The 19,385-nt window shown below is 53.6% G+C and overlaps 1 protein-coding gene across 1 annotated transcript; it reads left to right on the plus strand.

The window, feature by feature from the left end:
- The first annotated feature begins 4,905 nt into the window (after window positions 1-4,905).
- On the plus strand, window positions 4,906-19,384 carry BPIFB6 (BPI fold containing family B member 6). The gene is made up of 16 exons (XM_007193383.3): window positions 4,906-4,954; window positions 7,458-7,676; window positions 8,928-9,027; window positions 10,115-10,219; window positions 10,704-10,841; window positions 10,993-11,068; window positions 11,531-11,595; window positions 12,380-12,470; window positions 13,254-13,427; window positions 14,572-14,625; window positions 14,988-15,161; window positions 15,953-16,020; window positions 17,294-17,339; window positions 18,152-18,213; window positions 18,628-18,706; window positions 19,352-19,384. Exons 1-16 carry the CDS (start codon window positions 4,906-4,908, stop codon window positions 19,382-19,384), a joined length of 1,533 nt encoding a protein of 510 aa, XP_007193445.2.
- The last annotated feature ends 1 nt before the right edge of the window (window position 19,385 follows it).

A 19,385-nucleotide genomic window follows, 5' to 3' on the forward strand; every position in this document is an offset into this window, starting at 1 on the left:
GCAGATAGCTCCTCCAGGCTGTAGAGACCTGTCTCCTCTTGCATTAAACATCTTCTCTTGAGCTGCAACTTCCAGCCAGGCCTGGCAAACTCTTTGCATATCGGAGGCCAGTTCCCTACATGCAGGCCCTGGTCCTGTCTGTCCCTGGAGCCCCCAAAGCTGCCTGGGAGAGGAAGAGGACGTGACCACGTCTCTGCTCACCGTATCTGTTGACAACATCACCTCCTAGCCCAGGGGAGCAATGCAGACGAGCTGGAAGTTACGAATGCCATGGTGGCACTTTAGGCATTGTGCCCTCACCTGGTGGCATTTCCCCTCTACAGTGTCACGTCCCATCCTGTTCCTAGAACCTCATAATAGCCCTGGGAGTCAGGCAGGCTGAGTGTGCAGCTCCATCTCACAGATGCAGAGATTAAGGCCCAGCAAGGAGAGGAATGTGCCCGGAGTCTCAGAGCTGGGTGACAGCAGATCCCCAGGACTGCGACCTTCCTAGAATCCAGACATAAGATGTCCAGTCCCCTCTTCCATCACCAGCACCCACACCTGGGGTTTGTCCTTGGGTCACGAGCCTCAGGTGACGGGAGCTCACTGCCTTCTCAGGTGGCTTCTCCATCTTGGTTTACCCCTATCACAGGCGAACTTTTGTTCAAAGGAGGCAGGATCTGCCTCCTGGGCCTGTGGCCTCACTGAACATGTCTAATTCCTTTTCCCTCTGAAACCTCTTCAAACCCAGCGAGTCACACGTGACAAGATGGCCTAGGGAAGACAGAGGGGCACAAACCCTGGCAGGACAAAGCCATGTGAGTTTCTCTCCCTGATAAACTAATCTCTTAGCCAGAGATGGTATTCCTTCCTGCCTAGATACACAGGATTCACGTTCTGTTTGTTTCCCTGGGGAGAAAATGTGCCCGAATTTCCACCATCAGTAAGCAAAGCCTTTGGTGCAGCATGATGCTAGCCTCCCTCCCTGTAACAGTTATAGGTTCATCCCTAAAGCCTCCGTGTGACAGGCAGAGGGGCCTGGAACAAGCCTGGAGTCTTGGGGGGACGAAGTGGGGTTGGGGCTGGAGGATGGAAAGGGCCAGGCTGTAAAATCCAGCCTCGTGATTTCACCCAGGACAGCATGGCTCTTATTTCATTTGGTTGCTTAGGTAATTAATTCATTAATCCTACTTTTATTGGGTCTTAATACAGGCTCAGCCCAAGGCTAGGTAGTTTGGAATATGGGAGAGACAAAAATTTAAGAGAAAGACTCACCCCATGAAGGAAGTAAATAACCTAGGAGAAGATCAATATGTGAGATCTATTCATTAAACGATCAGGCCAGTGATCCGCCCCTATTCCTTTCTTCCTCCCTTCTGTTCTTCCTTCTTTCTACCCACCTGTCTGCCCATCCATCCATCCATCCATCCGTCCATCCATCCATCCATCCTCTCATCCACACAGCTACCCATGTATTCAATGATGTGGTCTAGGTCTTACCTGTACTCGTGATGTGCGTGGTTCTATAATATACATTCCTTTAAGAGGAGGGGGATGAAACACCTGAGTCAAGCTCCTTGTCCAGAGGGAAGCCATGGTCTGCCTGAACAGAGCCGGCCCCGTCCCTGAGGGACCCCATTCAGCCATTCAGTCAGGAGCTTCTGGGCGCTGGCTGCTGAGAGGCACCGATGAGCATAGCAGTCTGGGGCCAATCAGAAGATAGAAACCACATAATATCTTAAACAGGGGATGTTCCATGTGAAGGATTATTAACTATGGTAAAAGAGTATAAGCCCTAAGGAAACTCTGCACGGTTCACTAGGGCTGAGGGAGAGTACCCAAGGAAGGAGAAACTTGGAAGGGCTCAGACCTGGAAGAGGAGCGTGCCGTTCAGCTTACTGGGTAGCAGAGAGGTTCGCTACCAGGTTGGAGCTGACCTGGAGTTGCTGGGTAAACAGTGGCAGCAAACACCTCCAGGGCATTCCCTGGCGGTCCAGTGGGTAGCACTCTGTGCTCTCACTGCACAGGGCCAGTGTTCAGTCCCTGGTCGGGGAACTAAGATCCACAAGGCGAGCTGTGGGGCAAAAAAAAAAAGAGACCTCCAGAGCCTCCATGCAAGCAGCATGGGGAGGGGAGAGGAGAGAGGGAGGGCTTGTGACTTGCAGATGTGGCAGCCACCTGAGGCCCAGAGAGCCACACACTGAGCAGCTGCCAGAGGGCCTTCGGGCACTGCTGTGGGCCAGTGTCCTTCAGAGTGAGTGGACGGCCAGAGGGGGGTGGGTGTGGTGGGGACCCTGGCTCGTTTGGAAAGGGCTGCGGAAAGGCTGTCCCAGGCTGAGGCTGAAGGTTGCAGAGGGATTGAGTCTGGGCCTGTGGCTGAGACAGGCTTCTCTGGCTGTTCTCCTACCTACACCGCTCACCTCAACCCCCTGGAAACTGCAGGAAGCCCCTTCCTCTCGCCCGCCTCCCCGCCACGTGCCCTGTTTAGCTTCGTGCTCACTCTAAAGGAGGCGTGCTGAAACGAGTTCTGAATTCCGTCCTATATACAGACCTGTATTGAAGGGTGCATTCACTGCCGCGTGCTCGCAGGTCTGGCTCCTTCATGAACCTCCAGCCTCCTCCCACTTGTCTGTGCGAGGCCCACCCCTCACCTTGAATATGCACCCTGCACGTCTCCTCTCTAGGCCTTGGCCTTTGCCCTGGCTCTTTGCTCCACGTGGGCCACCTGAACCTGAACTGGATGACCCCACCCACCAGCTCAAATGCAGTCTCCCCTGGCCACGTGCAAACTTCTCTGCCACGGTGACTCTGATGTCCTTCAATTTCCGGTTGCTGGTGTCTTCGGCTTCCCTCCCCTCCACACCTCTCTGACCCTTCCAGAGCCCCGCATACAGCAAGTGCATAATAAGCGTGTGGTGTGTGAGCTGCTTGCACGTGTATATGCCAGAGCTCTGGCCCAGCCCTGAGCTCGGGAAGCCTCGTGGAGCCCAGTCCCCTCAGGCAGGTGGGGCTGCTGGGAGTTGCCCTCCTTGGGTGCCCAAAGCGTCTGTGGGGAAGGGAAACGATGCCACTGAGCTTCAGGGCTGGCCCAGTCTTCAGTATCTAAGACGTGGGAGGCCGGGGGGAGAGGAAGTTTCCCTGGAGGAAGGAGCTGCAGCTGGTCCTGGAAGGATGGCGGGATTTGGAGTTGTGTCAGGGACCAGGCAGGGTGATGCTGGGGCAGCGGGTGGGGGGGTGGGGGGCGGGAAGGGAGGTCAGTGGGTAGACAGTGCCCCCTTGGGTGTGCTTTGGCAGGGCTTGGCCTGGACTCTGGAGCCCCTCGGATCCAGATTCAGCCTGGCTGTGCCATCGCTTGCTGTATACCCTGGGCAAGTGGCTTGATCTCTCTGAGCCTCAGGTTTTCTGTCTGTAAAATGGAAAAAAATTACCAAAGTGCCTACCTCATAGGGTAGTCCTCAGGATTATATGGACTAGTGCATATCAAACACTTAGCACGCTGCCCAGCACACGTCAGATTCACAGTAAATGGGCCCTCTTGTTACTATTATTTTCAGCATCGTGAGAGTTGAGTCAGAGGCGCACTGGAAAGTGCTTCCAGCCACAAGCTGGCTGGACCAGTCTTCCCTGCTCATGTGATGATCCAGGGCCCCAGGAGAGACTCTCTTGTTTCCTTAAAGTAATTTATTTTTAGGGAGCTTGCCTCCTATCTGGCCACTGGAACTCGGCTGGGGCCACTCTGAATTTAGAGGAGCAGGGGGTGGCATGACTGTCCTTTTCCCTCTCAGCATTGCTATTATTATTCTGTCCCCTCATCTTAAAGAGGCTAGAACAGTGGCCCAGGGAAGTTGAGGGAGCTACCCAAGGCCACACAGCTTGGGAGGGCAGTGGCTGGCGCTGGGCCCCAGATCCCCAAACCCACGCAAGAGGGTTTCTCCAGCCTCCCCCACCCCATCCACCCCACTTCCTTCCTGCCTCCCCCTTCCCCCCAACACCCAGGATGGTCCTGGGGGAGGGAGGAGGGCCAGGTGATGGGAGGCACTAGGGAGGATTTTCGTGCCAGGAGGAGGCAGGGCCTGCCGGTCCCTCTGTCTGTTGGGGGGGGTGGGGGGGGTGGGGGGGCGGATCTGCAGGGATACAGTGAGGCTATCTGTAGTCTGGCTCCTCCAGCTCAGGGCCCGGATCAGGATGGAGACCGACTGGGCTGACCTGGGTCCTTCTGTCCCCCGTTCCAACTTGGCTTTAGAGCGGCGAGGGGGCCCAGTCGGGATGGTCCTAGGCCTTTGCACTCGCCAACTCCCCAGGTGAAACCCCTTCCCCTGCCTTGCAGAGCTGGCTCTGCTCAGCCCTCAGGCATCAGCTCCAACATCCCCTGCTCCAGGGGTCTTCTGCTCTGAAGATAACCCTGCTCTTCCCTCCCTGCCCCACCCCCCGGTTCACTGGCTTCCACCACCCTCAGGTCCCCAGGACTGACCAGGCTCTTGCAGAGTGCCCGTCTCCCCCATAGGCTCCAGGAGCCCTCTCGGGATAGGAACCCCGACTGCCTTGCTCACCACGGCATCCCTAGCACCTGCACAGGCCTGGCACACAGTGGGTCCTCAATAAACGTTTGTGAAAGGAATGGATGAGTGCCAGCTGTGTGTCCAGACTTATGGGAGGCTCTGAGTCTAGGGGAGGGGAAGTTTGAGCCCCAGTGCCCGCTCCGGCCACCGCATCCCCTCCCCAGGGCCTGCCCCGGTGCAGGCACCTGGGATCTCCAGCCACCCTCCTCCTCTGCGCTATTTACACTGGAACAAACTGAATCATCACGTGAGCATCGGGGCTCCTGTTCTTTCGGAGTCTAGATAATTATCTGGGCCTTATTAAACTCTTAATTATCTAAGCAGCTAATCAAGCTCCCAACTATAAGGGCTTCCTTGTCCCAGGATGGGGAGGCAGGGGCCAGTCATCGGCAGGACGTCCCAGGCTCGGCAAGGTAAGGACAGGCTCTATCTGTGGAACTCTCCCCAGATGATGTCTAATTCAGCCCTGTCATTTTATAGATGAAAACACTGAGGCTCAGAGAGGGCAAGGGACTTGCCTGAGGTCACACAGCAACGGGGTGGCAGGGACAGGGCTTGGATCTATGTCCTGAACCCCGCCCAGTGCTCCTCACCTGACAGGAAGCCACTGGACATCGCAATCCTCAGATGCTGTAGGACTTGGACCGGATCAAGGAGACAGCAGATCTGAGGCTCATCCTTGGGCTCCATCTGAGGCTGACGGGAGACAAGGGAGGGTCTGCTTTGCAGGAGCTCAGAGCTGAGCTGAGGCAATGGCGGGGGGTGGTGGTGGTGGTGGTAGGGGGCATCTAGGAGCATTTGCTAAGCGAAGAGAGAGAGGAAGGACTCCAGATGGAGGAAACTGTGAACAGAGGGTGGGGGTGGAGCAGCAGGAAACACTTGTCTTGGGGTGGGATGGATTAGCTATACACTCAGGTTCAAACTGTGGTTTTTGAGACTGGGAGTGATTGGAGGTGGAGGGGAGGCTTCCTGGTGGAGGATGCAAGGGCTGAAATTAGGGCTTGAGGGATAAGCAGGTAGTAGGTGGCTGGAGAGAGGGCATTGTAAGAGGGAGGGACAGCTTAGGCAAAAGCACAAGCACACTCAGAAACAAACCGCTGGCATTGACCGTTTGTCCCAGAAACACCCACACGACCGTGTACCCCAAGCCACTTATTATTGTAAGAGGGCAAAAGATCCTGCTCCAAGTGGCCTTGACATCTGACATCAGTTCTGGCCTGGGAATGGGGAACTGGGGTGGTGCTCAGTCCTGGGGCTCCAGCTCCCCACCTGGGAGACGGGGCGGGGCTGGAGGAGACCTTTGCCCAGCCCCTTCCAGCTCTGCCGCTTGCACTGAACCCCACGGTCCCTCACAGGATGAACTTCAGAGATTTGGCACTGGGTGTGCTGTGCCCGGCATTCCCATGGCACACGTGTGTGTGTTCATAGGGGTAGAAGAAACACCACGACTGATTATTTTCAAGCCCAGATAGATATTTAAAAATTGAATGGGGGGCTTCCCTGGTGGCGCAGTGGTTGAGAATCTGCCTGCCAGTGCAGGGGACACGGGTTCGGGCCCTGGTCTGGGAAGATCCCGCATGCCGCAGAGCAGCTGGGCCCGTGAGCCACAATTGCTGAGCCTGCGCGTCTGGAGCCTGTGCTCCGCAACGGGAGAGGCCGCAGTGGTGAGAGGCCCGCGCGCCACGATGAAGGGTGGCCCCTGCTTGCCACAACTGGGGAAAGCCCTCGCACAGAAACGAAGACCCAACACAGCCATAAATAATAAAAATAAATAAATAAAATAAATAACCCCCCCCCCCCAAATAATTGAATGGGACGAGAGACAAATAGATCACGCTTTCACTTAGCGAATACTTATTGTAGGCTCGAAGGTCTCCTTGGGTTTTATGTGCTGGCTGCTTCTCATCCTTTAGATCTCAGCCTAAATATTTCCTCTCTAGAGAGTCCTTCCCTAATCCTCCCTCTGCCCCCCATACACACTGTACCCCATTCCATTGCTTCTCTTTAAGGTTCAGGAGGAACAGGACTATCTCTGCTGTGTGTACCTTGTAGCCTGGCCTGCCTGGCACATAGTAGGTACTCAGTCAATTCGAGCTGAGTGAATGAATGCATGCAGGCAGGCATAGGCTGGGACTAAAAAGGTGGGCCCCCAGTAGGCACCCGCTTCTGTTTGTGTATCGGTGGAGCCCTCAGTGGCCGAGCCTGCTGTCAGCAGGAGATCATGTGGAACTCTTCTTCTCTGGTGACACAGGCCACCCCCCTTGATTCTTTTCAGCCACAGCTCAGCCCTGAAATAAACACTTGGCCTCTGGTTGGGAGAATTTCAGGTCTTGGTAAGTAGTCAGTAGGAGGAAGGGGTGTCTGGGGGCCCAGGGGTGGGATGGGGCTTTCCTGGGAATGTTGAATGATCTGGGGTGGGAGGTCGTTATTCGATTCTCTACTCACCGGCTGTGAGACCTTAGGTCTGGCCGAAACTGCCTCAGTTTCCTTATTGGTGAGGCGATGTCTCAAGGGGCCTTAAGGGGCTGTGAGCTGAGATTTCTGGAAGTAAGGCTGAGCTGGAGAAGGTGGGGGATGCACTGGCTGTTGTGTCGTTGTTGGGGGAGCAGAGGGTTCCCCCATTCCCACACTGCAGTGGGAGTTCCCCAGTCAGGACCAGGTTGGAATCCCCTCTGTGGCCCCAGCGCTGCCCTCTGAGCCACACCTGAACTCATGAAAAATTGCAGCTAAACCTCTCACCAACCCCATCATGCAGGCTAATCAGAATGCATCACGCTCACAGACGAGGAGACTGAGGCTTAGAGGGGAAAGTGACCTGCTCGGGTGACTCCAGAGGCCTTGTATTTAATCTGGACACTCTTGGGCCCTTCTGGAGGAGGCAGTCATGAGGGTTGCTGAACTGCCTGGCGTCCAAAGGCTACTGGACATCCGAGATCATCCGGGGGCTCGGTCTGCTCTGGAGCATGGGAGGTCCCCAGGGGAACCAGGGCCTGCTGGGCTGCACCCAATTCAGGCCCCGTGACACAGGTGGAGCCGGGCTGCGAATCCTGTGTCTGGTGCTCTGCGGCCCGCTGACCCCCGCACGAGGGGACCCTGGGGCTCTGCTGCAGTTGGGCATGGACGTCTTGAATCGTGGTGAGCTGGTGCTGGTTGTGGGGCGGGGTTGGGAGAGGGGTACGGGGGAGGTATGGGACTTGGGGTAGGGGGTCAGTAGTGACTGCTCATGTTCGCATAGACCTGAGTATTTTGTGATCCTCAACATAAACTTAAAAGCAACATGTTATTCTTCTTCCATTTTACAGAGGCCCAGAGAAAACAGGGTAACTTGCCCAAGGTCCCCCCACAAGTTGGAGGTAGAGCTGGAAATCCTACTTCCCTGGATCCTCTCTTTGGCCCTCATGGCAGGAGTTGGTGTCCACAAGTGGGCTGACATGAGCCAAATCCCAGCTCTGCCAACAATTTACTGTGTGACCTTAAGCAAGTCACTTACCTTCTCTGTGTTGCCGTTTGCGCATCTGCAGATGTAAAGAAATGTAGAATAGGGTGAACCATCCTTTTTGGGCAGGATTAGATGAAATATGAGATTGAAAGGCCCTGGGGGCACTTTACTAAGAGGTATTTTCCACCTCTAGCTCTGTGACCCCCAGGGAAGTCACATCCAGGTGCAAAGGGCAAATGACAGTTCATCAGCTCAGGATTTGTCTCCTCTCTGGGAACTAGCCTGTGACCATTATGGAGTGTTTCTGGCACCGTGTCATTTGGGCTTGGGGCCTCCAGGCCTGGGGAATCAGAATGTCTTGGCTTCAGGCCCCAAATCTTCCCCTTAACAAGCTCCCAGTTGAATTCCCTTACCACCCAGGTTTGAGAGTGGCTGGGCCACAGGATAAAGTCGACACTGTACCTTGGGCTTCAAGTCCTCCATGATGTGCCGCCTGAAACTGCTCCAGGTTCCCTGTCCTGTCCCTCCCCCCTCCAGCCACGCTGTATTTCTCACTCCTCCCTCACCATGCCACCTCCTTCCCCCCTTCCCCACCTTTGCACTTGCTGGCCCCTCTGCCCTGAGTGGCCTCCTTTACCCCTTTGCTTCCTGGTGAAAATTCCTATTCCTCCCTCTAGGACCAACTGGCATGTCACCTCCTCCTGGAAGCCTTCCCCAGCTCTTCCTTTCCTGGCCCAAACCCTTCATATGGTTCTTCCAGCTGCCTGTGCTTATTATGGCTCTCATCACTCATTACTGTCATTGCTGGTGACTCTGTCTCCCCTGTGAGGCTGGAAGAGGGCAGGGGCTGGGCATAACTCATCACTGGGATGACCAAGAGACTGGCCCAGGTCAGGGAAGCAGTGAGGAGTCCAGCTGAGGGTCTCTCCCACCCTCCGCCTATCCAGAGGTCCAGAATGCCATGGATGAGAGCCATATCCTGGAGAAGATGGCAGCTGAGGCAGGCAAAAAACTCCCAGGCATGAAACCCATCAAAGGCATCACTGAGTGAGCAGGGGAGGGGCTTTGGGGGCAGGGGGTGGCTGTTAGGGCAGAGGGTGTTAGGTAATGCTGTGCCTAGGATCTGAGTGGGAGAGGTGGTGCAGGGCATGGGGCCTCTTCCTGGCCTTGCTGCTGGCTTGCTGTGTGACCTTGGGCAGGTCACTGCTCCTGACTGGGCCTCAGTCCCCTCAGTCATCCACTGGGACAATTCTAGTCCTGTTGTGAGCAGAGCCAATGGGAGAAGGAAGTGAGTTTGGAAAGTCAAACTCCAACTCCCTGCATGCAGCAGGAACTCACTGAATATACATGAAATTGAATGAAAAATCCTCCAGTGGCAGAATGGAAACAATCCTCTAATGACTGGGGCAAACTGGTTTCATTGCAAGTGTCAGATGGGATTGACTGGTAGGGGCTGCCTGGAATGATGTACTGGGGAGGGTTCTGAGGCACTTTCTGGACTTAGCAGGAAATAGGACTGTGATCAATTAACAATGTCTGCCAAGAGCTCAGGATGGGCAGGTGAGGTAGGTGTGCCACAACTTTGTTATACTGGATCTTGACTGGTGGTTTTCAACCAGGGGTGATTTTGTCTCCGGGGGACATTTGGCAATGTCTGGAGACATTTTTGGTCGTCACAACTTGTGGAGTGGGGAAGAGGGAGTGCATTTAGAGCCTCTAGTGGGCAGAGGCCAGGGATGCTATGAAACATCCTGCAACGCACAGGACAGCCCATAGCACAGAATGATCCTGCCCAAAATGTCAATAGCATTTGACAGCATCCAGAAACCCTGATCTAAGCAAACCTCTCCTTTTTGCCAGTAGGGAAACTGAGGCCCAAAGCAGGGAAGGGAGCAGTCCAAAGTCACAAATTAAGCCACATCTCATCTCACACATGATGAGAGCTTTTTGTGTACAAATTGGTTCATGTCCAGCCTTTTGTCTGCATTTCATGACAGCCCCAGAGGTAGGTTTATCCCTATGACATGGGGTGGGGGATTTACCCAAGGCCTCCCGGCAAAGCAGTGGAGGAGTGGGTTGAGGGCCTGGGTCTCACCTGTCCAGTTCTCATTGCTTGGATGTCTGCCCCTCCCAGTCTGAAGGTAAAGGATGTGCAGATACCAGTCATCACACTGAGCTTCCTACCTGGGGTGGGCATCTTCCAGTGTGTGTCCATGGGCATGACCATCACTGGCAAGAGGTGAGTATGGTGGGGAGGTAAGAAGGAAAGGACAACTTCTTTGTCTCGACCTTACATGCACATTTATTGAGTACCTACTGTGTACCATCTGGGTGCTGTGGTCTGAGATGATGCAAACTTGGTTCCTAGCTTTGATGGGAAATGGACCTGAGCACAGATGATCACAGACTGACCAGGGACTGGCCTGGGACAGAATAAACATTAGCAGAGCGCAGGGGGTGGAGATTAGAAAACGCCTTTGGGAAATGATGACAGCTGGGCAGAGCAGGGTTTTGAAGGATGTGTAGGAGTTCACCAAAGCAAAAGGGGAGAGGAAAGCCTAGTCATATGACCTTGGGTAGGTCCCATCCCTCTTTCTGTCCTGTGGCGTGGTCCCCCACCATTTCCCTCTCTCAGAGCTGCTGAGATTGTGAGCAAAGAGATGACAGGGATAGTGGCCACAGTGGCAGTGATCCCCATGATACCTGCCTCCCCCCTCCTCCAGCTTCATGGGTGGGAACATGGATATCATCGTGGTCCTGAACATCACAGCCACCAACCGGTTTCTGCAGGATGAGGAGATGGGCCTCCCCATGTTCAAGAGCGAGGGCTGTGAGGTCCTCCTTGTCAGCGTGACGACGAACCCAAGTGAGGGCCCTGCAGCTGGGGCGGAAGGCTGGGTTCACCTTGCCAGCCCAGCCCAGCATCCCACTTCCTGAGCCACTGAACTGCCTTAGCCATGTCCCTGCATGTCCCGTGCCTAACTTTCTGCCATCTGTGCCCCTGTCCCTGTCCTCTGTGTCCAGCATGCTGCCCAAGATGGTCAACAAGTTCCTGGACAGCACCTTACACAAAGTCCTTCCTGGCCTGGTGAGTGCCCAGAGCAAGCCTCCGCCCCTCATCTGCAGCAGTGCTTAGACCAGGGCTGGCAAGCGCATTTCATCTCGGTTGCTGACCCTGACTGACCGCTGGTGGCTGAGGGTTCTGAGACTGTGGCTGGCTCGGTGGGAGAAAGTACGGTGATCAGCTAGTGATGTCTTCCGTGAGACGGGGAGGAGAAACCGGCAGCCTGCACAGCACAGCTTGCCAACCCCGCTGAGAGCACCAGCCCCTGGGGAATGAGTCCTCACTGATCTTGCAGGCTATGGTCAGGAGATCTGGATTCTAGCCCAGGCTCTGCCATTGACTTCCTGCGGGACTATGGCCTTGGTTTATGTCCCTGTCCGGGTCCCTCCAGGGCTCTTCAGACTCCCCATGGAGTAACATTCAGCTGTGAGGAGTGAGACCCTCCATGCAGGGACCCCCTCAGCACAGTGCCTTCTCTTCTTCCAGATGTGTCCAGCCATTGATGCGGTCCTGGTGTATGTGAACAAGAAGTGGGCCAACCTGAATGGTGAGCAGCTAGCCATAACTTGCTCCTGCGTGGGGATAGCAGGATGGCTGGACTTTGATGCCCCACTCCCCATTCAAGTGCCTGCTCCCAGCCCAGCCTTGGGACTAGAGGAGGTCTGAGGTCATGGAATCCGCCCAGCCCCCTCACTGGCCAGATGGGGCACCTGAGACCCTGGGGGACTCTGGGGTTCTTGCCTCTCAGCCTTCCATCCAATGTTCTATCCATCACCCCCCAGACTCCAAGGACAGCAGCCTTTGTGGGCTCATCCACAAACCTGGCACCACAAATAATAATCCCAATAGTAACCCCACTCTTTCCTTTGTCAAGGGGATCCCTGCATCTCAGGGTCCACAGGGCTCCCCAGGGTGGGGGAGAGGGAAGTCCAATGGCTGGGACTGAGGAAAACTGGTTCATGTGGCCAGCAGCGTGGCCTGGGACATCACCTCGCTCCCCCAAGCCTCAGTCTGTGCATCTGTAAAATAGAGCCAATAATCCTGACCCTGCCAATCTGTTGTGAGAACTGAGCTGGACAACCCTTGGTGAACGTTCAAGCTCTGTGCCTGCAGAGTGATGTGAGGGGGCGTGATTTTCTAGGCCAGGCACCATTGCTTCCATTCTGTAAGTAAAACTACTGAGGCCCAGAGATGCTAAGCAATTTGCCTTGTGTCACACAAAGGGCCAGGGGTCCTGGCGCCCAGGCCAGGTTCAGGTGGCAGCTGGTCGGTGCAGGCTTCTCTAGGCTGCCCCTGGGCTGGTGCCTCTCTGAGTGAACCTTCCTCTTTGCACAGCCCCCTGCCCGTGGGCCAGATGGGCACCGTCAGATATGTCCTGGCGTCCATACCGACCACCACTGCCAGCCATATTCAAGTGGACTTCAGTGTAAGCTAGGGGGCATCAGCAGGCGGGTGTCTCACTGGCCTGAGGGGTGGGGGCTGCTTCCACCAGGGCAGGCGGCTGAGCTGGGACTTCGGAGGGTGGGAGGGCCCTCTCCCTCTTTCTGTCTCAACATGAACCCCGAGTCCTGAGCTGATTTCTGGAATGGCTGACCCCACACCCGCGCCTTCTCCCAAGGCTGCCTGCTTCTCCCGATGAGTGGCTTGCCCAGTTGTACCCTGTCATTGTATAGATGAGAGCACCGGGCCCAAGAGGGAGGCAGGATTTGGCTAGGGCCCCCCGTGAGTGGTGGCAGAGTTGGGTCATCACCCAGGACTCCAGAGCCCCGGTGACTAGGTGAATGCATCTTCCAGGAATGGGAAGAAAAATCCCAAGCAGTCATCTCCCTATGAAGTCTTCCTCCAGTGTGGTTCCTACAGGCCTCATGTTGTTTTCCGTTTACCTCTTTCTCCTGAGAATAAAACAGGGAGCAGGTTCTGTATAAATGAGGGCTCTAACCCTCGTTAGAGGGTTAACTGAGGTTACTTACACAATCCTAGGAAGAACCGCCAGTGGTTTAGTGACTGACTCCCTTATCCTCTTGGGCCTCAGTCTACCTACCTGCACACTGGGAGAGTTGAGCCACTACAGCCTGCTCTGGCTTCACCATCTTATGACTTGCTGACTTGGGGCTGATTTGAGCACCATTTGTTTGGAGATCTGAGACTTGCCCTCAGCCACAGTCCTTCATGGCCAAGGCTGAGTGTCTCTCCCCTGGCTGTCCCACAGCCTGTGGTGCAGCAGCAAAAGGGCAACACCATCCAGCTTGCAGATGCCGGGGAGGCCGAGTTCCCCGAGGACTATGCTGAAGGCTCCTCACAGCTGCTGCTCTCAGCCACCCTCCTCACAGCAGAGCTTGCTCTTCTGCAGAAGTCCTTTGATGTGAATGTCCAGGAAATGACGGTGAGCTGCCCAGTGGCCACACCGCCCACCTCTGCATCTGCCCCCTGTAATGACAGCCCCTGCCCAGAACACGCATTCTGAGAATTATCCAGGGGTGTGGGTAATGCTAGGACTGGGAGGGGCCAGGACTGATTTGAGTTTCCATCATCATTTCACCCACCATCCACCATCTCTCTGTCCATGTAACCACCGTCTATTCATCCATCCATTCAATTGTCCATACAACCAGGTATTTATCCATCAACCTACAACTCTCATGCATTGGCCATCCAGCCACCTTCTTTATATCCAGTCTATCTCGCTACTATGTATTCATGTCCTAGACTCTATCCTTCCAGCTAGCACCCACCCAACACTTCATACCATCCACACCTAGAACAGGGCCTGATATTACTGAATGATTGAATCTATGCATCTGTCATTTACCACCCAAAAACCCAGATACCCACCCATCTACCCATCCAACTCTCCATTATCCATCCTCCTACTCATCTGCTCATCCATCCATCCATCCAACCATCCATCCATCCATCCATTCATTCACTCCCCACTGATCCCTTTATTCATCCTCTCATCCATTTACCCACCATCCATCCATGTACCTTCACATCCATCCTCCCACCCATCAATCCATTCATCACCCATTCTCTCATCCATTTGTCAGGCCATTCCACCATCTTTCCATCCACCCATCCTCCCATCCATTATTCTTTTCATCCCTCCACCCACCCATCCACCTGCCCATCTATCCATTATTCATTCTCCTACACAAACACTCATCCATCCCACCCATCCATTCACCCACTCATCTGTTTATCCATTTTCCGCATCCATCTAGCTATCCATGAATCCATTCACCCACCCCCTCTGATCCACTGCATCCACCCGTTCTCCCATCTATCTGTCTGCTTTTTCATCAAACAAAATTTTCTCAGCTTGTAATCTTGTACTCAAAACTGTGGGCATTGGAATGTATGAGCCACAGTCTGGGCTACCCAGGAGCTCATTATCTACTTAATCAAAGAGTGATAACTGTTTTGATGAAGGAATCTCAGAGGGCATGCCTTATTGTGTCAGAGGAGAGGTTTGTTAGGATGGCTCAGGGAAGCCTTCAGTAATCCTAACCTTGACTTTTATTTGGTAGATTGGCAAGCTGCCCCCACAAACCACGGAGACACTGGCTGGCTTCATCCCTGAAGTGAGTGACCCAACTACCCATGATCACCACGCCTGCCCTGCCCTGTTCCCCAGGCAAAGGGACAAGGGATTTTGAGTACCGTGTCTCCCTTGTCCAGTGTGGAATCATCCCAGCTTCTCCATAAAGTACTCTTTGGGCCCCGCACAGAAACAGCCCAGCTTTTGTGCATTGTACTTTCTGTGTCCAATATAGAAATAGCTAGATTGTCTGTTTTGTTTCTTTTATTTCCTGATAGACACATCCCAGCCTTTGCATATCGTGCTTCCAAGGTAGAAACCACCTATTTCATTATGGACTCCTGGTTTCAACTGAAGCCACCAGTCTGAGGTTCGGCCCTGAGGGGAGTTTCCTGGTTTCTATAGGTGGCCAAGGCCTATCCCAAGCCGAAACCCCTGGTGACCCAGATCAGGATAAACAAGCCCCCCAAGGTCACTACGAAGACAGGCAAGAGCCTGCTGCACCGCCATGGCACCCTGGAGACGTTTGCTCCTCTGCTGCGGGGCAAGGCTCCTGTATCCCTCTTTCTCCTGGAAATTGTGAGTGGAATCTGTTTCCCAGTTTGGCCCAATCTCATGGATATTCGAGGCTGGAGGGTAGGCTTTTAGCTCATAGTCAAGCAATGGATTGAAGGGTTCTTAGTTAATCTCAACTGTGTGGTCCTAACCTCCCGGGCAATGTCACCTGCTGTCTGATTTTTGGCTCTGCAATTGAAACTTTGAATGACTAGAAAGATCAACAAAAGAAGGGTCAAAAGTTTAGTCCTTCCTTTCTTTCTCCTCCCTCCCTCCCTCCCGCCCACCCCCCTCCTTCCCTTCTGCTTCTCTCCCTCCCGCCAACATTCATTAGCATCTATAAGGACAGTGAAAGCTCACTCAGGGAACTATGGGAGTCTAGAGAGATCCCCAATCTAGTTTGAGGAAATCCAGAGGACTTCCTAGAGGAGGTGATGCCTGAGCTATGTTTTGAAAGTTGAGCAGGAGCTGGCCAGGGAAAGGATTGATGTTGGGGAAGCTGGTGATGGAGGGCACTCCAGATAGAGTCGCAGGATGTAACCTGGAGCAATAACATGTTGTGTTCAGGCACCTACAAACATACATGCCAGGATTTTTGATAGTGCTATCCTGGGCTAGGTACAGGGAAGATGAGGACGCTGGGCTGGGCGCATGGGGGGACTGCTGGGTTCAGTTCCTGAGGGTGGGATGGGCAGAGAGGAAGACTCCTGCTTTGTCTTGGCAGTGGTGGTGGTCCTGGGAAGGTGGTAGAGCCCCTGGTTTTACCAGCCCTGATGGGGGACCCACTGCCTTCTCTCTGCTTCCCCCCTTATCAGCACTTCAACCTGAAAATCCAGTACTCAGTTCGTGAGGACCGGCTGCAGATGGCCACCTCTCTGGACAGGTAGGAGTCAGCTGCACTACCAACACCACTTGGTTTCCTGCTCTAGGACCTCCCTCTGATCCATCCAGCACAGCCCACACTGCCAGGCTGCTCAGGTCACTATCCCTGTTCTAGAACCCTCAATGGCTCCCAAGAGTCTGCATGATCTTTTGTCAAATCTTAGCCTGGCACTCTAGGCCCTTTTTAAATTCTCCCACCACTGCTCCCACTATTCCACTAGCCTCTTGGAGAGTGAATCTGATTGTAAGCCCATGTCCCCTTTGCATTAATAGGCTTTACCTATGCCATCCAAATGCCACCTGCCTGTCATCGCCCACCTCAAATACCACCTCTTCCAGGAAGCCTTTCTTTATACAAATAACAGTTAACATTTATAGTTGCAAGAGACAATTCCAACTTTAACTGGCTTAAGCCCAAAAGGGAATCTTTTTGACTCACATAATTAAAATCTCTAGGGGTAGATCTCCCCTTTCAGGCATGGCAGGACCTAGGTGCACAAAATTCTCACAATCTGTCCCCCTCCTCCCTTGGCCTTTGCTGTCCACTTTATCGGACATTCTCAGGCAGCCTCTCCCCAGCTGGTGGCAAAGCGACCCCAACAATAGTTCTAACAAAATCCCAAAGGCTGCTTCTCATTGGTCTATCATGGATCACATGACCAACTCTAAGCTAATCACTGTGACTCTAAAGATGGGATGCTCTGATTGGCCAGGCCTGGGTCATGTCCTCACCCTGGGAGCTCTGGCTTCTGCTTCACTTTAATGCCTTGGATTGAGAGTGGAAAATGGAGGGTCTGTTACTGGAATAGAGAATAGATGTTGGGAAGATAGAACCACCAGATGACCATCACATGGCCTGTTCTGGTGCCAAGATGTATTAGTGCCCACCAGAGGCTGTGCAAGGGAGGGGGCCATGTGAGGGGCCGCAATTCTGTGTCCTGCAAAAATCTGGGACTGACTAGTTGAGCTACAAACCTCTGCATATCTGGCCTTGGGCAGGAGCAATAGACAGGGCTGGGTTGCCAGAGGGAGGAGTCAGGACCAATGAGAGGAGGCAGTGGTTTGAACTGGGGTAAACAAAATGGGCTGTAATGAAAGGTGTAAGTGCCCCATCACAGGTAACATGTAAATAGACTTAGGAGCACTTGGGAGAAGGCTGTAGAGGGGACTTCTGCAACAGGGAGGGGTTGGGGGTGTTTGAGATCCCTTTTCTCCAGGGCCAGGGGAATGGCTCTGACTGCCCTTTCTCCTCCTTGTTTCCCTCTCTTCTGCAGATTACTGAGCCTGTCCCGGGGGTCCTCATTGATTGGTGCCTTCAACGTAAGTGTCCCAAGTACTTCTGCCTGGTCTGGCTTAAAAGCAAGAAACTGGGCCTGTTTTTCCTTGGGACTGCGGGGAAGGGCTCTGAAATGGAGGCAGAGTGAATAGAGTAGGTCATCGTGGGCCTTGGGGCTCCTGACTGACTGTGTGACCTTGGGAAAATCGTTTAGCCTCTCTGAGTCTCTGTTCTCTCTTCTGGATAGAATCTGGACATCTCCCTAGATTGATTTTAAAAGCATTGTCATGCATAGGAGCAACCTGAGCTGGCTTGGTTGGCCCAGCTGCTATTTTTATTAGTCTCTGTAGCCTCAGGGCCCAACACAGAACCTGACAGAGTAGGCGCTAATAAGAATCATAATCACAGCAAGAGCGGCAACACTACTTGCTGAGCACTTACTCTGTGCGTTATCCAAACCCACTGAATCCTCCCGGAAACTGTGAGTAGGTGCTATTATATTTCTCTTTCACAGATGGGGTAACTGAGGAACAGAGAGGCAGTGAATGAATCACTCATCAAAGCTACTGAGTTTTCTGTAGGATGAGGGGTAGGTCCACAGGCCACCCAGTGTCTCCTGAATTCCTCCATGTCTTCACTGTGACCTAAGGCCCACGTGTCACCTGAAGAGGGGCTAAGCAGAGGTGAAGGGCATCAGCCTACAGTCTAACAGTCAGACGCAGTTCTGATGCAGTTTGATGTCTCTAATATTCATTCCTGTGGTCCCCGAACCCAGCTGGAGTGAGGGCTGAAAAGATCTGTTGAATTTAATTGAGTGATGGCATGAGGATGTTTTCTCTTTCTCTCTCTCCCCCAGGAGAAGGCATTGACTGGCTTCATCACTGATTTTCTCCAAGAAGCCTACATCCCAGCCATCAATGGTGAGGGCTCCAACAGGCTTTGATTTTGCTGGTGCCAAGAAGCACTCTGAGCAGGAAGGGACGCCACCTGGGTGGTCTCAAAGCCCCTCCATTGGCCCCAGATGAGGGAACCTAAAAGGGAGTGGATAGTCATTGCCGAGTCTTTGAGGCTGATGTCATCTTAATGTCACTTACCTGGGGACAAAGGCCCCTCCCACAACTTGGACTCTGACCCTTGACCACACACCATGCATCAGATCTTGACCCAGACCTGGGATGCAAGTACATGGTGATCCAGCTGATGTTCTCTAGGCCCTCGCAGCTGGCAGACATCCTGAATCGATCACTGCACTATTTCCCACTACTCTGCTCCAGGCAGTCACTCAATCAGTCGCAGAGCAGGCAGGCTGAAATGACTCTTCCTGTATTTCTCTGATGTGCTCCAAGTTGGGCTCCCAATTCCAGACTTCCTGGACATGAATTACAACCTGGCAGAGCTGGACATAGCAGAGGTGAGGAAAGGAGCTGGGGAAGGACATGTCCGCCAATACTTTTGGCCAGTGAGCAAAAGCCTGCCTCTCTCAATCTGGAGGGAGTTGGGCTGAGGAGGGCAGCGGCATCAGTACAATCCTGCCAATCCCTTGGGCAAGACCCTTCCTCTCAGAACCTGGGCCCTCCTTGGCCAGGGATCCCCAGGAGGAAAAGTAAATTCTGCTACTCTCCTTCTCTGCCACCTCCGGCAAATTGCTTCCTCTTTCTCTATGCTTCTATTTTTCTGTTACCTAAAACGGGGATAATAATATGGTATCCACCTCAGAGAGCTGTTGTGATGATTCATTGAGATAATTCACCTAAAGGCATACGGTACATATTAGCTTTGCATTGCACACCAAGCATTGCACTCGGAGCATTGAATGGACATTTTTCTCATTTGATTGCTCCACTCTGGGAGGTAGGGGTGGCTTCTCCCCACTTGACTGTTGAGAAAGTCGAGGCTCAGAGAGGTGAAGGGTCATAAGGTCAGTCAAGTTCATCCTTTGTTCTTAAACACCACACAGATTTCATTTCCTGACCACACCTCAGTCCATCCCATCCTGTGTCTGGGTGGCCCCATCATTGATCCCTGCACTACCACCTGGCCCTCTGTCTCCTGCCAGAATGCCCTGCTGCTGGACTTGAAGCTGGACTGAC

The sequence above is a fragment of the Balaenoptera acutorostrata genome, chromosome 15 (assembly GCF_949987535.1).
Source record: "Balaenoptera acutorostrata chromosome 15, mBalAcu1.1, whole genome shotgun sequence".
In the NCBI taxonomy this organism is placed as follows: Eukaryota; Metazoa; Chordata; class Mammalia; order Artiodactyla; family Balaenopteridae; genus Balaenoptera; species Balaenoptera acutorostrata.